The sequence below is a fragment of the Dermacentor silvarum genome, chromosome 10 (genome assembly GCF_013339745.2).
Source record: "Dermacentor silvarum isolate Dsil-2018 chromosome 10, BIME_Dsil_1.4, whole genome shotgun sequence".
In the NCBI taxonomy this organism is placed as follows: Eukaryota; Metazoa; Arthropoda; class Arachnida; order Ixodida; family Ixodidae; genus Dermacentor; species Dermacentor silvarum.
In genome coordinates, this window is record NC_051163.1 from 107,398,828 (window position 1) to 107,412,336 (window position 13,509).

The window sequence follows — 13,509 nt, forward strand, 5'->3', positions numbered from 1 at the left end:
CCCCCTTTCGTATTTGGGTAGTTTGTGTGGTTTCGGGCTGTTGAATAAGATTTTAAGAGGAAGCTTTAGTAATGGGCCAACTCCAGTGCCGCAATGGAAATACCCGTAAAACGCAGAAATGCTATTCTAATACAGTTGCCTGACCAATTTGAATTAAATTTGCAGCATTTCAGAGGAAACGCTAAATTCTTGTACTTGTAGGCAGCAGAGTTTTTATTTGAGCCTGCAATATTTCACACATAAAAAGCACATTAGTAAGTTAAAAACGTGGATTCCTGAAGTTTACAAATTTACACTTCGGCATGAAAAAACTATATTGCAGTTTTGTAAACTGCATCTCTCAGAGCATTGAAAGGGGACAAATTTTCCATATAAATTTTAAGCATTTGTGACTTTCTCGCAATGTTTACTAGGGTTTCGCATAAGTCGCACTCACATACTACTGGCATATATATGGGTGGTATGTTACATTAATTTTCTCCGCTTTATATGGGTTATTAGTTTTAGTTAATGGCACTGTGATATTATGTTTCATCGCAGAGGTAAAAAGCTGTAAGCTTAGTAATGTTGTTTTTTGTAAATTTCAAAGTTTTGACAATTCTCATAAAAACACTGACGGCATAAATAAAAGTGTGCTTCTAGCATTCAGTATCTTTTCACTTTTTGTTTTAAACGCAACAAGCCTCATTCAGTCTTTTCTAACTGTTTTATTTTAAACGCAACAACCTCATCAAATTCCGTGCAGCGGTTGCCGAGAAAAACGATTTCTACGGTCCCGTGTGTTTAGATAGGAGCCCCTGAGCTAGAGATTCCTCTTAACAGACAGGGCAACACGGATCGAGTCCAGTCACTTAACAATATTCGATTAATTTTTACTGGACTAGCTGCAGCACGACGCTAAACCGGAAACAGACGCGTAGCACTTTTCAGTGTTGTGTATGACCCAGTAATGATAACTTAATCTTGAGCTACTCTATTGATACCTGAAGGCATCGTAGCGCAACTACAAGAAACACAAATAGCGTAGTAGCACCCGTGGTGTCCAGTTGAGTGTTCTCAGTGTCTGTTTTAAGTGACTCTACAATGGCTTCATCAAGTATGACTCAGTGACCATCTTGGTTACTTATGATGCGTTATTTCTGGTAGAAATTTAGAGTTGCGATTCCGTTTTCTGCACATTCGCCTTCCACTCAATATGCATGTAACAAGGAATCTAGAACAAGTAGCCCAAAGGGCTATTTGACTGAAAAATAAGGTACGAAAAGGAAATCCAGGGTCCGAGGCGGACAGTGAAACACTTGCCCCCGTATTTTCAAACGAGCCTCGACTCAGCTCTTCTCCACTTCACGGAGTTGACCGTAGCGGCGCCCATCGACCGAATAAGACGCTACGCTTCTCAAGGATGGCTGCATGGAGTGTCAGCGATGAGCAGTGTCCATTTTCATCGAGGGGTGGCGCTACCATCTAGTTTCTTGAGTCGAGGTGAAATGATTGATGAGTGGAGGAAAGTTCTAGAATACGGGGGTTAGGCCACCCCCGGCTTTTCAATAACGTTACGGCTCAGCCGTTACTTACCCAGAACTTCTTCTGGAACCTGAACGCGCAGAAGGGCATCGCAAAGACGAGTAGGATCCAGGCTAAGCAGCAGAGCGTGGGGTACGTGCCCGCTCTCTCGGCCAGGAGCCACAGCGCCACGGGTAGAGTGACCAGTCCACCGAGGGGCATGGGGAACACCATCATGCTCAAGGCGAGCGTCCCGCAGTCCACGGCCAGCAGGGACACAACCGAGCCTGTAGGGTAGGTGCTCCTCATGGTCGCCGGCATGTGGACGGCCTGAACGACAGAGGGGTACCATCTTTGAAATGGACCAGACAGCTTGCTCACACCTGTTAATCTTGACATTTGGAAGGTACTACAGGCAGAAAGCAGAACACTATTTTAAATCTCGGAGAGTACTAAAATGTTTCATTGCTCAAAAAGGTAAAAGTTTATTGAAAAGATGGCAGATATTTTCAGTCAGCACGCTGGAAAAAGGAACACTATGTAGACCAGAATTTGTAGCCTGTGTAGGTGGCAGCTGTCTTTTGCAAAGAACAGCGGGAATTGGTTCAACGAATGGCTGACTTGGCACACAGCCTGTTCTTCTCACATGAGTGTTTCTCCCGCCTTCAGTGTTCTGTCATCTTAACTATGTCGTCAGCTTGGGTTTAAATTAAAGAGGCTTGCTCTAAACGCTGGTGAGAGAGTAAACAAATATCTTTTCTACAGTCGGGGCTAGAATGATCGGCGGTACGGACAAACGGAAATACTGGTGAGGATCATTCATCAAAGAGTCATGTAATGGTGGTGCGAATTGCGGCGGAGAATATACATTTGTTCTGTGAGGTGGCTGGTGATTCTTCGGGTAAGGTCGAATATTCGAGCCGGTCCTAAAGATCAGGTTCTGCAAAATTCGTCTGCGCCTCTATTCGCATTTATATACTCTCGGTAAAGTTATTACTCGCATGTCGATGTACGCATACGCATCATTTCTTAGTGACAAAAACGAATATGCATGCAAGAATGTCCAGTGCTCAGCGAAACAACTTTGTAATAGCGAAGTTAGTTGACGTTATTACTCAAATGTTGAGCGTCAAATGCTCATCACCTCCTCAGGACATTTGATAATGAGTTATAAGCATTGAATAAACGAAGTGCCTGAACGACATGCGTAAAGAGCACAAAGGATATTGTATTAGTATACTGTGTCAAACTATAGTATGAATCTTTGAATTATGCCAAGGGCAACATCTGGCGCTAGTCGTCGTTGCCATATTACAGAGTATAGGAGAGCGAATGAAATAAAAAAATAAAAATAAAGAAAAAGCAGAGATAATGACCGCAGTGGCGCTGGTTGTCTCTACTACATTTGAAAAGGGAGAATATGGAGACACGAAAGAAACAGTGTTGCGGTCACCTTGTTAAAAATGGCCCCTTGCATCATGGCTCGCATGCGGCAGCCGAACACGATGATTATGTCCATGTGGTAGACCGAGACAAGGTATTCCGCCACGCTGACCGCCACTAACAAGATGGCCGCCGCTGTCATGTCTCCCCGGGTGGAGCTGGCCATCAGCAGCCTGCGCAATGGGGGCCAAGGACCTGTACTTCTGCGAGGAAGTTCTAGACACAAATCAAGGTCCTGGAACTAGCTAAGAGATCAACTGCCGTAAAAAACACAGCATGTGGGTGGAATTATGTACGCAGTAACTCTACGCCATCGGTATTCCGCCATTGATTACGGTCTAAATTCAACATATAGGTTGGTAGGATGCTTTTATTGATCCCAAAGTAAGTGTTACAGATACTTCGGGTGCCAACGTGTGTAGGATCGACAGCCGAAGAAGTGACTATGTTGTGGGGGTAACGTACACACTGTGGTATACTATTGCTATTAGGATCATCCAATTGGTATTTCACCATTGATTATAGCTCTCGTGCAAATAATGCTTACGTTTTCTGGCGTACTTTGACAGCGTACTCAGGAAAACAGTGTTGTCCGCTACAATCATGCACAAATGCGCAGCCGACATCCTTATGCACGAAAACGTGGCTTACTGACAACATATGCAGCAGTCGAACTTGTTCTACCGCCATCGTTCTCTGCTTTTCGTAAACATAGGTCCGGTATTGAGGAGGAGGCGGGATAGTAGGTACAAAAATGTGTATCATCCCTTTGTATTCGCTATAGACACGTCTTTGGAAAATATTATTTGTTACTGTTTGCATTGGACTTGTAAACTGCGTGATAGGTGCACGCCAGCGCCCACAAGATAGTCGCACTGAATTTGTCGACTACTTCAATGAAGCAATCAAACTAATATTGCTAATATTAGCACAGTACCCTAGATCTCTCATCGCTGTAGTGGGGGACTTCAATTAATCGGTCATTGACTGGTTGGGTGCATCTATTAACACCGAAATAAATTGAAGCAAATGTCTCAAGTTCCTTCCCCCTCTTCAACTTCATCAGCTTGCGCAAGTTGTTCGTGAACTGACACGTGACAGTCATGTTCTGCATCTCATTTTTACGAATCAACCTCATCTTGCAAACATGCTTGTCACTGACCAAATCAGTGACCATAGAACTGTTCACTATTCGTTATCCCTGCCCCGCGCCAAGAAAAAAAAAATATATGCCGACACCCAAGCAAATCTAGGCAAAATAAACCGCCTAATTATTTTCTTAATAACTCTAGGAATCGCACTTTCAATTCAAGGTGGCGTTCCTTCCTCAATAAAAAAAGAAAGTTAAAATTGTTACATCCCTATACAAACTATTATTTCGAGAGCAAATAAAGTTTGTTTCAGAAATAATAGCAAGAGGAGCATTACTAAAAATGAAATGCTATTCCGGATAGCCACTCGTACTAAAGCGTCGGAGTATTGGTTAATTTATTAACCATTTTCTAATTTATTTGGCGCAGAGTGTACAGATCCCAAAAATCGGTACGTCAATCTCCCTCTTCTAAATATGTTTAGAATAGATCTCTGAGGGCGTTCTCAATACGAAGTTAAATCGTGCTGCACTGTTGCTCACGAGAGATGATGATATCATTATCTCAATAGCTGGATGCGCAGAAGTATTCAATCAACTCTTCTCTTCGGCATTTGCTGATAAACTGCCTTTGACTAACTCCCAAATACTGAACGACGCAATCATCAAGGTTTGTGATTTTCCAATATAAACGGCGTTTACAGTTTCCACTCTAAACGGCGTACCCCGCGCCATTGACTAAGTGCTCAATAAGACGAGTACTGGGCAAAAACGAATGTGCAAAACTGCGCAGAACTCCTAAAATAGACCTGCCAGTGTTCATCTATCATACTTAAACTTTCCAACAATCGCACCACTCTGGTTGCCTCCCGCATGATTGTAAGATGGATCATGTAATGCGTTTAAACGCCGTGATGTGATTAATCCATACAATTAAAGGCGTAATTAACTTACACCAATAAGGTGTAAAGTATTGGAACACAACTTTCACTCACATTATATGGCCCAACTGAGTGAAACTCACTTGCTTTGTGATAATGAACATGGCGTTCGACATAAACAATCTTGCCATTTGCAATTATTTGACCCAATCCCAGATATTCATTCATCACTGCATATGTCTCGCTGTATCGACGGTATTTCCGTTGACTTCTCGAAAGCTTGCGATAAGGTGTCTCATAAACACTTATTAATTAAAATTTGCAAAGTTGAAATTCATGAAAATGCTACAATTTGAACCAAACAATTATTATGAAGCCGCTATCAATAAGTTAAATTCGAACTGATTGATAGCGGTTTGAACTGATCCATCAAATATCATTCCAATTATATCAGCAATTCCACAGAGCTCGGTGTTCGACCATCCCTATTTTGAAATATATAACACTGGCAGATAATATAACTTCACAACAAGCCTTTTTACAGACGATTGTATTATCTATTGCGAAATAATTACAAACACTGACAAAATTCAGTTATAGTTGGATGTAGTAAAAAATAATTGAATGGTGCAATATTTGGCAGATGTAAATTTAATGTGAAAAAAGAACATCAGGTTAGATTCACTAGCCTAGAACTTTACAAAATAAATGATGTTAGCATTGATACCGAGTCATCGATAAAGTATCTAGGTATAATTTTGAAATCCTGTCATTCGGTGATTGTATAAAATTTGTTTGACTTCATTTCATTTATTACCACCGTGAAGGTCCGAAGGCATTACACAATGGGGGGGGGGGACGCAAAACAAACAGTGCAAAAATGGCTGTGAAAAACAAAGCAACTGAACAAATAAACTGCACAACCACATAAAAACACAGTGATAATTTCGTAGCAATTGAAAAACGCAAACAAAAAATTGGATAGTAAAGAAACAGCGCGGCATACATCAGCGAAAAAAACAAAATCGCTAGATGGAATGGCTGACATATGTAGACTATCGAAACTGACTTGTAATGAATTCTAAACGATGAAAACTGGGAAAACTTATTGAGAGTGATTTGCTTAGTATTCACGAAATGTTTTGTGGTCAGCACAGGTAATGAAGTGGTCAGGAAGCGCATTCCGAAAAACGATTGCACCAGGAAAGAAGGAAGTGGCCATGGCTTTTATGCGGCCAGGTAAACGTGCTATGGCAGAGCTGTGACTTATGCTAGAGGAAGTTCGCAATGGTGGTTTAAGCAAGTGGTACTTTCAGCGTGGATTGTAAAAGGAGTGAAGCAAACAATGACGTGATATGCCGCAGCGGGACTTCAGTTTTGGTAGACCGACTGTTTGCTTTAAGGAAATGACACTGGTGTACCGGGAATATTGTGAAGTGATGAAGCGGTTAGCGCGGCGTTGAGCAAATTTCAGTCTAGCGGCTAGGTAATCTTGAGAGGAGATACCAGAGAGCGGAAGCATATTCTAGTTCAGGACGAACGAATGTCACGTATGCTAACTTTTGCTAACAAAAGCAATAGAAAAACTCACCCTTCTTAAAAGGTGATTAGATTTGCCCAATAGAGATACTAGACGACGTGCGCGCATTTCGTTAGACCATCGTTACGATACGCGCCAATTATTTGGCACCCTCATCACACAATTCATACTAATCTGCCGTAATCAGTTCAGAATAAAGCAGTCAGATTTATTGTGTCTTTACACTCACGGCATCGAAGCGTTTCCCAGCTGCAAATATTACTCGGCCTTCCAACTCATGCCATGCATAGCAGTTTGCGCGGTTATCATTTTTTGACTGTTTTATGACATCATATCATTTTCCGCAACCATATTACGCTAGCAGCCAATATCTCATCACGTGTATTTGTCCGTGTACACAACGTAAAACCCATCTTCGCCCGCACAATCGTGCATGAAACGCACCTGGCATTGTCAATAGAACAATTAAGTGCCGCACTGGTCAGCATTGACGAACTAACCAAAACAGATTGCTTTAAAAAGTTGCACTAAACCATTCAGAAAGCGTAGATGTTTTGTAAATGTGTATGGCATCTCGCCCTTGCGGCCAAATAAGTATTCGACTGTTTTGTATCTATTTCTATTGAAGCGCACATATGCAGCGCTAATTAGCAATTTGTCGTGTTCTTTGTGGTGTCCTAATCGGTGTTATATGCAGTTCATATTTTACATTGTTAATTTTTACAACTAATGCTCTACTTTGCATAGTGTCTATCGACTTTGTATGTTTTTGTTTTTTCTTCAGTGGCAGTCATTAATGTTGTTTTACGATTACCCCACGCCTTTTCCTAAAGGGGGGGGGCATCATGCGGGCCATTTTTCGTGCAATAACCGTTCAATTTCCGAAATGTGGATGTGTTCGGTCGCTACTCTTAGTGTTTTGCCAACAACGACCATCGTCCTTGATGTCAAGTCTTCATCAAGCCGCTTTATCTTGAGCTTGATTGTCGCCAGAAGGCAGAGAAAAATAATTAATTGCTCACCATTACGATTGCATTGGTCGCGCTGCGGACAATTGACGTGCCAGCAAACTCGCTTTTATAGCACGGAAATGTGACGCATAAAGTCGTGACAAGGAGTACATCTCCGTTTACACTCAATAAATCCCTGCCTAATACATACTCCAAGTTCAACACATAGGTCATTGCAAGTGACCAGGTATGGACGGCTGCTGAACGCGAGAAGGGTTGCCCTAAATCAAAAACTTGCCGGCTGCCACCACTTCCGTTCGAGCTTGCATTGCTGCGACAATGTGTACTTGAGAGCTGGTGGCCCGAACCACTATGCTATGCCGCAACATGCGCCCTTGGTAGCTTCTGCAACATTAGACATTCTGTAGGGAGTCTGAGAGCATTGGTGCCTGTGCGCAAATTTCGGAGGCCCTAGTAATGTACTAGCGGACCAGGTAGCGTTGAGGGAATCGCAATTACACTTTCCATAAGCTATCGAAGGTTGTGGTGAGAGCCTCTTTTTGTCGCAGTAAATGAGTTGGGCACCAAAAAAATTGGCGATACCTGCGCATTTTTTTCCCTCTCAGTATATCCAAGAACTCCTACGGGTAGAATGCCTTTATTTTCAGTAATATTCGTGCTGGATAGCCATCAGATCACTTTAAAGCAACGCGTGAGCGTACGACTGGCTGCCATGGTGTTGTTGCATATGCTCTCGGCGTATATTTTCGGGAGACCCCTTGTGCGCTATATTGCACATTTATTTCAGTGCTTATGCTGAATTTTCTCGGTTACAATCACGCAAAACTTTCATATCGCATAGCAAGTTCGAAGGATGCGGAACTTTGTGGAAGCAGTTTTATCATATTTCTGCAATCACCATCTTCGATTGGGTTCGACGGCAACCCGCACTTAAACGCTAGAATCTGCGGTATGCACACTAAAATGGCGCCGATTTGAAAACAACGTACAGAATAGCACACCCAGGCGAACTCTGTAGGTGGCTGTAAGCTGGTTAGTGTAGTGCGTGAAATGCACGTATCATGTAGTGGACGCACTGGCGTGGGCCAGAATAGGACTGTGCAGCCTGTTCCATATGTTTCGAGTCTACTAGTCGTGTATCAGACTGTGTAATAAGGCCTTGTGAAACTTTCTTAGAAGGTCTGAGTATGTTGAGTAGGGCACGTTCATTAATGCCTACACACTACGCTTTAAGCTTGCTTGCGTGAGGAAGCTGGCCTCTCTGAAGTTCCTTGATCTCCTTTAGCATAAGTTGATGCTCCCGGGTGTCACTCCCGTAGAATCAACCATGCTAAATGTATTTGACCAAGTTTGGAGCGTTGTAGCACACTAAAATACAGTTTTTTTCGTTATAGTTGAGCTCTGGAATTCTTATCCGAGCGACGTTACTTGTTCACAATCTGTGAATTCATTTGCGTCGGCAGTCTAATTGCAGCTTGAGTCATCTTCAGAGTGATGAACACTTTCTTGTCTTGGGTTGCGCTAACTTATTGACAACTTTATTGATGACGCACTTGCTGTGCCCTGATTTTATTGGACACACGTCAGTGTATGTTCGTTTTTTGGTATGGTCTGGCAGTCTGCTGTCACACACGTCCACGTATGTTTCTTCTGTTTCTCCGCCGTACGTCGCCTGGATGCACATGTTAGCTTTGACACTGACTACATTTTGAATCCTGCCATTGCGTTCATGTCGTACCTTTTGGTATATTGTATTGAGTGCCACGCATCCTCTGTATGATAAAGTGCTATGCCAGAACTCAGTATGTTCACTCTCGTATGAACTTACTTTACAAGGCTGTACAAGTATCGATAAATAAATAAGAACCGTTATGTGTACAATTTGAGGTGACTTACAGTAGCGATATAACAGCATAGATTACCACCTACCTCGATATTGCGCCGTAATCACCGTGGCCGTAACCAATATCAGCTGAGTATCCGCGTTATTGGCTGAAACAAACAGTATAAACTCAAGACTCACTCGAGTGCTGGAACCCTGGCGAACAGGCAACCGTAGTAGGCCAGGGTGCAGACGGTGACTCGGACCACGTCCACCCAGAGGACACCTATCATGGACTTCAAGAAGACGCGACGACGGATGACGTCCTTCTTTCTGCGGCGTCATTGGAACTCTGATGAGCCAAGAGGCATCTTTTATGCTTTAGCATCAAAGCTTATGTATAAGCTTACCGGCTTATGTTCAGATAAATGTTGTTCGCGAACATATTTAAAGAAATTGTGGTATATATATATATATATATATATATATATATATATATCAGTTGCACTCCCTCCTTGAAAATGCAGGACATGTGTCGAGCGAGCTCCTCAACAACACTTCGAAATTTAGTGAACGCGGTTATAGCCGTGGACCCGGGAACTCAAAGAGGTCCGACGTAATGATTAAGCGTTTTTCTAGGCATTTTTCTTCAGATCGCCGCTAAACTTTTTTGCCCAATAACGAATGTCAGTTTTAGAGCATACGGCAGAGATGTACTGCAGCAAGTAGAGCCGAGTGTATTGTTTTGCGTAGCGATCGGGCACCTACCCGAAGGAGGCAGTTTCCACTAGACCGAAGGGACGTTTTTGTAGCTCACGTCACCGAAGAGCTAGGTATGTGAAACTTTAATTTGCTGTAGGCAATTGAGCTGGAAAGAAGTTGTGTGTTTCAAAATATTTACTTATTTCATTGTAGCTTATCAGTGTAACATTGTAAACATTTCCTGTACTTTTCGGGAAATTTTTTCCGCAATATGGCATACATTAAGCTTTTACATGGGTCTTTGAAATTTATATCTTTGGAAAGCATATTGATGTTGCTTTTGTGGCTCAATGTCAATACATTCAATAAAATTATTACCAAAGCTTTCAATAAAAGGCTATCTTTTCGGTGGTAATAAAAGCGTAATAATTTTACAGCTGCAAACGATGTGAAAGCACATTAGTACAAATGACAAAAATATCTTCCTTGCATACAGTGTTACTTAACACATTCATAAGTGTGTGATGCTTTGAATAGTTGCTTCTAAAGATGTTCTATCTTGTTTTTAATAAATGTTTTAACTGGGGTTTGTAGAAACTATTTTCTACCTCAAAGCGCAAGTGCACGTAATTTTCGCATAGCTTTGCGTTTTTTGATATATCTACTGACTTTCTTATCTAGCTATGACGTTTCAGTTGCGTGCGACAAATCACAAATTATGGTACCTTTTAGAGCCATAGATCTTACCCGCGTGTAATGCAAGTGTTGAGGTACGTCACCAAATCCTTGCACCTCATTCCCCGCCTTAGCTCTGGAAATGCAGAGTCCATGTCTTTGCTTCCACGGAGCTGCTCTCGAAAAAGGCTGCATTTGAAAATGCACAAAACATAGTTGAGGTAGTAAACACGTTGAATGTTCTAAAAGCAACACAGTCTAAGAATTTTCGCTTTCAACGTTTTAATGTGTAAGCATTCTTTCGCGAGTGCCCCAGTCTCATCATCCGAAAAGCTGTTATGTCTTGTATCTGCAGAATATGTATAATTTGCAAAGTTAAAAGACATTCAATCGTTATAGTAGTGTAAATGTAGATTATAGATGTTTGTTAGCTTTATAAACGATAAGGAATAATTCGAAATATAAAAAAATTGATCACAGAGGAAACCAGTAGGGATACAGAGGGCTCAACAGAAAATGCATGGAGAAGCTCGTAGTAGAGGTGGGCCAAGGGACATTTGGGGTGGGTCAACTTGAAATTGGGGGGGGGGACTTAATTTCGATGGGCCACCTTGAATTTTTATAAGTTGGCCATCCTGAAATTTGTGATTGGGCCAAATTGAATATGCGGGTGGGCCAACTGAAATTTGGGGGTAAGCCAACATAAGTTTGAGGGTAGGACAACTTGAAATTTGGGGTGGGCCAACTTAAATTTGGGCATGGGCCAACTTGAAATTTGAACTTGGGCCAACTTGAAATTTGGAGGTGGGCCAACCTAAATTTGGGGGAAAGCCAACTGAAAGTGGGGTGGGCTAACTTGGAAGTGGAGGTTGGCCAACTGAAACTTGGGGGTATGCTTGCGTGTACTCCAGTAGAGTTTCTGCCTTCTTTTTGGGTTTAACAGTGGAGCTGTTTAAGCTCTTGGTTAGGCCGCGTAGGTCGAACAAAAAACTGCACCTGGTGATGACGTCAATGCGCGCTGCCTAGCAACGCCTCGCCCAGGAGGTGCAAGGCATTGCTAGGCGACGCGCGTGACGTCATTTCTCGCCGAGGTTAACACCCTCTACCAGGTGGATAGACGTGATTATGGAAGGTGCGAAAACTGACCCCTCTATAGTCCAACGTTTGCGCCGCGCCGCCTAGATGCATGCGCATTTTATACGGAACTAGGAGTTCCAGGATGATAGCAAATTGCGAACTCGCTGCATGTGCCGGCCAGTATCCATCAGCCCATCTTGCTCGACGAGACGCGGATGCGGTCCATTCTGGGTGACGAGGCCGGCGCGAAATGCAGCATGTCGTATCTCGACGCCGGCTGCAGCCGGGGCACGCCGACAAACGCCGGATACGTCGGCCACGCCTCGCGCCGGACTATAGAGTAGAGCACTGCACGGGCCGATTTTTTCAGCCCGGGCCCGGCCCGGGCCCGTTTTTACTTTGGCCTGCCCGCCCGAGCCCAATAAAATCTTTTATGGCGACACCCGGGCCCGGCCCGGGCCCGGAAATAATCTACGTTACCCGCCCGGCCCGGCCCGCCACCCCTTTACTTTAGGCCCGAGCCTGGCCCGACTCGAAACCGGCCCGAACCCGGCCCGAGACCGAAAAATAATGTTTTTCAGAGTTGAGACGCCCGAGAAAAACTCGCTGCACGTTACATGCACACCACCAGAAAGTCCGAGCCCGGCCCGGGCCTGCGTCAAAAAACCCGAGCCCGGCCCGGGCCCGGGTCAAAAAGCACACGCCATTCCCGAGCCCGGCCCGAGCCCATGAAAAAACTGCTCTACCCGGCCCGGCCCGGCCCACGGGCCGGGCCGGGCCCGGGCTTTCGGGTAAGCCCGAGCCCGTGCAGTGCTCTACTATAGAGTGCTGCGCCTTTAGTGGCGTGGCGTCCCTGTACTGAGCGCGCTCGCGCGTCAATGCTACCTCGGACTATAAAGTGGCCTTTATAAGACTGCGCGCCAACCCCGAATGGTCACGATGGTAGAATAGGAGAGGTGGTCAAACGGTGCCGCTCCTCCAATGCGCCGCGCATGACGCAATGGCTCTCGAGTTGCCGCCGCTTTGCGTATGGTGGCAGTAGGGGTTAGAGCACTGCACGGGCTCGGGCTTACCCGAAAGCCCGGGCCCGGCCCGGCCCATGGGCCGGGCCGGGCCGGGTAGAGCAGCTTTTTAACGGGCTTGGGCTGGACTCGGGCACGGCATGTGCTTTTTGACCCGAGCCCGGGCCGGGCTCGGGTATTTTGACGCAGGCTCGGGCCAGGCTCGGACTTTCTGGTGGTGTGCATGTAATGTGCAGCGAGTTATCCTCATGCGTCTCGACTCTGAAAAACCTATTGCCGCGGCGCAGCTGGAAGCTAGCAGTGCTATCCCTGTGTACTTGCCGTTTCTTCTTCCGTCGTATTTTGAGCTGTTCGAACAGAATGTAAAAGTCCAGAAAGACCAAAGTCACCTCAAACTAAAGGATGCCTATATATTCCTTACCTAAGTCAATGCAATTAACGCTTTCAGCGTGGTGCATGCGCGTTCGCGACTTGCTGATTCTTCAAAGGCGAATTGGTAAAACGATGACTGGTAAGATGATTCGTCGCGCGGCTGAAATTTGGCATTGCGTGCATCCATGATTGCACGCATGTTCTCAACCGGCCGCCTAGCAGCAGTGCATTACGCTTCACCATGGAGGAACGAGAAGCATTGTCACATGTAAGAGGCCGCCTGTGGCGTGAAAAGAAGACGACGAAGCTCGCGGAGCATTCCAAACGGCGCGAGCGCTCGAGGCACGCGAACCGAGGTGTGGTCGAGGCAGAAGCGAGGCGAAGCAGGATAATCGACGTGGCTCTTGGGCT

General features: G+C 44.6%; 1 protein-coding gene across 1 annotated transcript in view; it reads right to left on the reverse strand.

Annotated features, from left to right (window-relative positions):
• Positions 1 to 13,509, reverse strand: part of LOC125941092 (ATP-binding cassette sub-family C member 4-like) — a 95,742-nt gene that overhangs the window by 31,074 nt on the left and 51,159 nt on the right. The window contains exons 5-8 of the mRNA XM_049658026.1: positions 10,700 to 10,816; positions 9,452 to 9,583; positions 2,957 to 3,119; positions 1,576 to 1,833 (exon numbers count right to left, since the gene is read on the reverse strand). Coding sequence (XP_049513983.1) covers positions 1,576 to 1,833; positions 2,957 to 3,119; positions 9,452 to 9,583; positions 10,700 to 10,816 — 670 coding nt within the window. The remainder of the gene's footprint in view (positions 1 to 1,575; positions 1,834 to 2,956; positions 3,120 to 9,451; positions 9,584 to 10,699; positions 10,817 to 13,509) is intronic.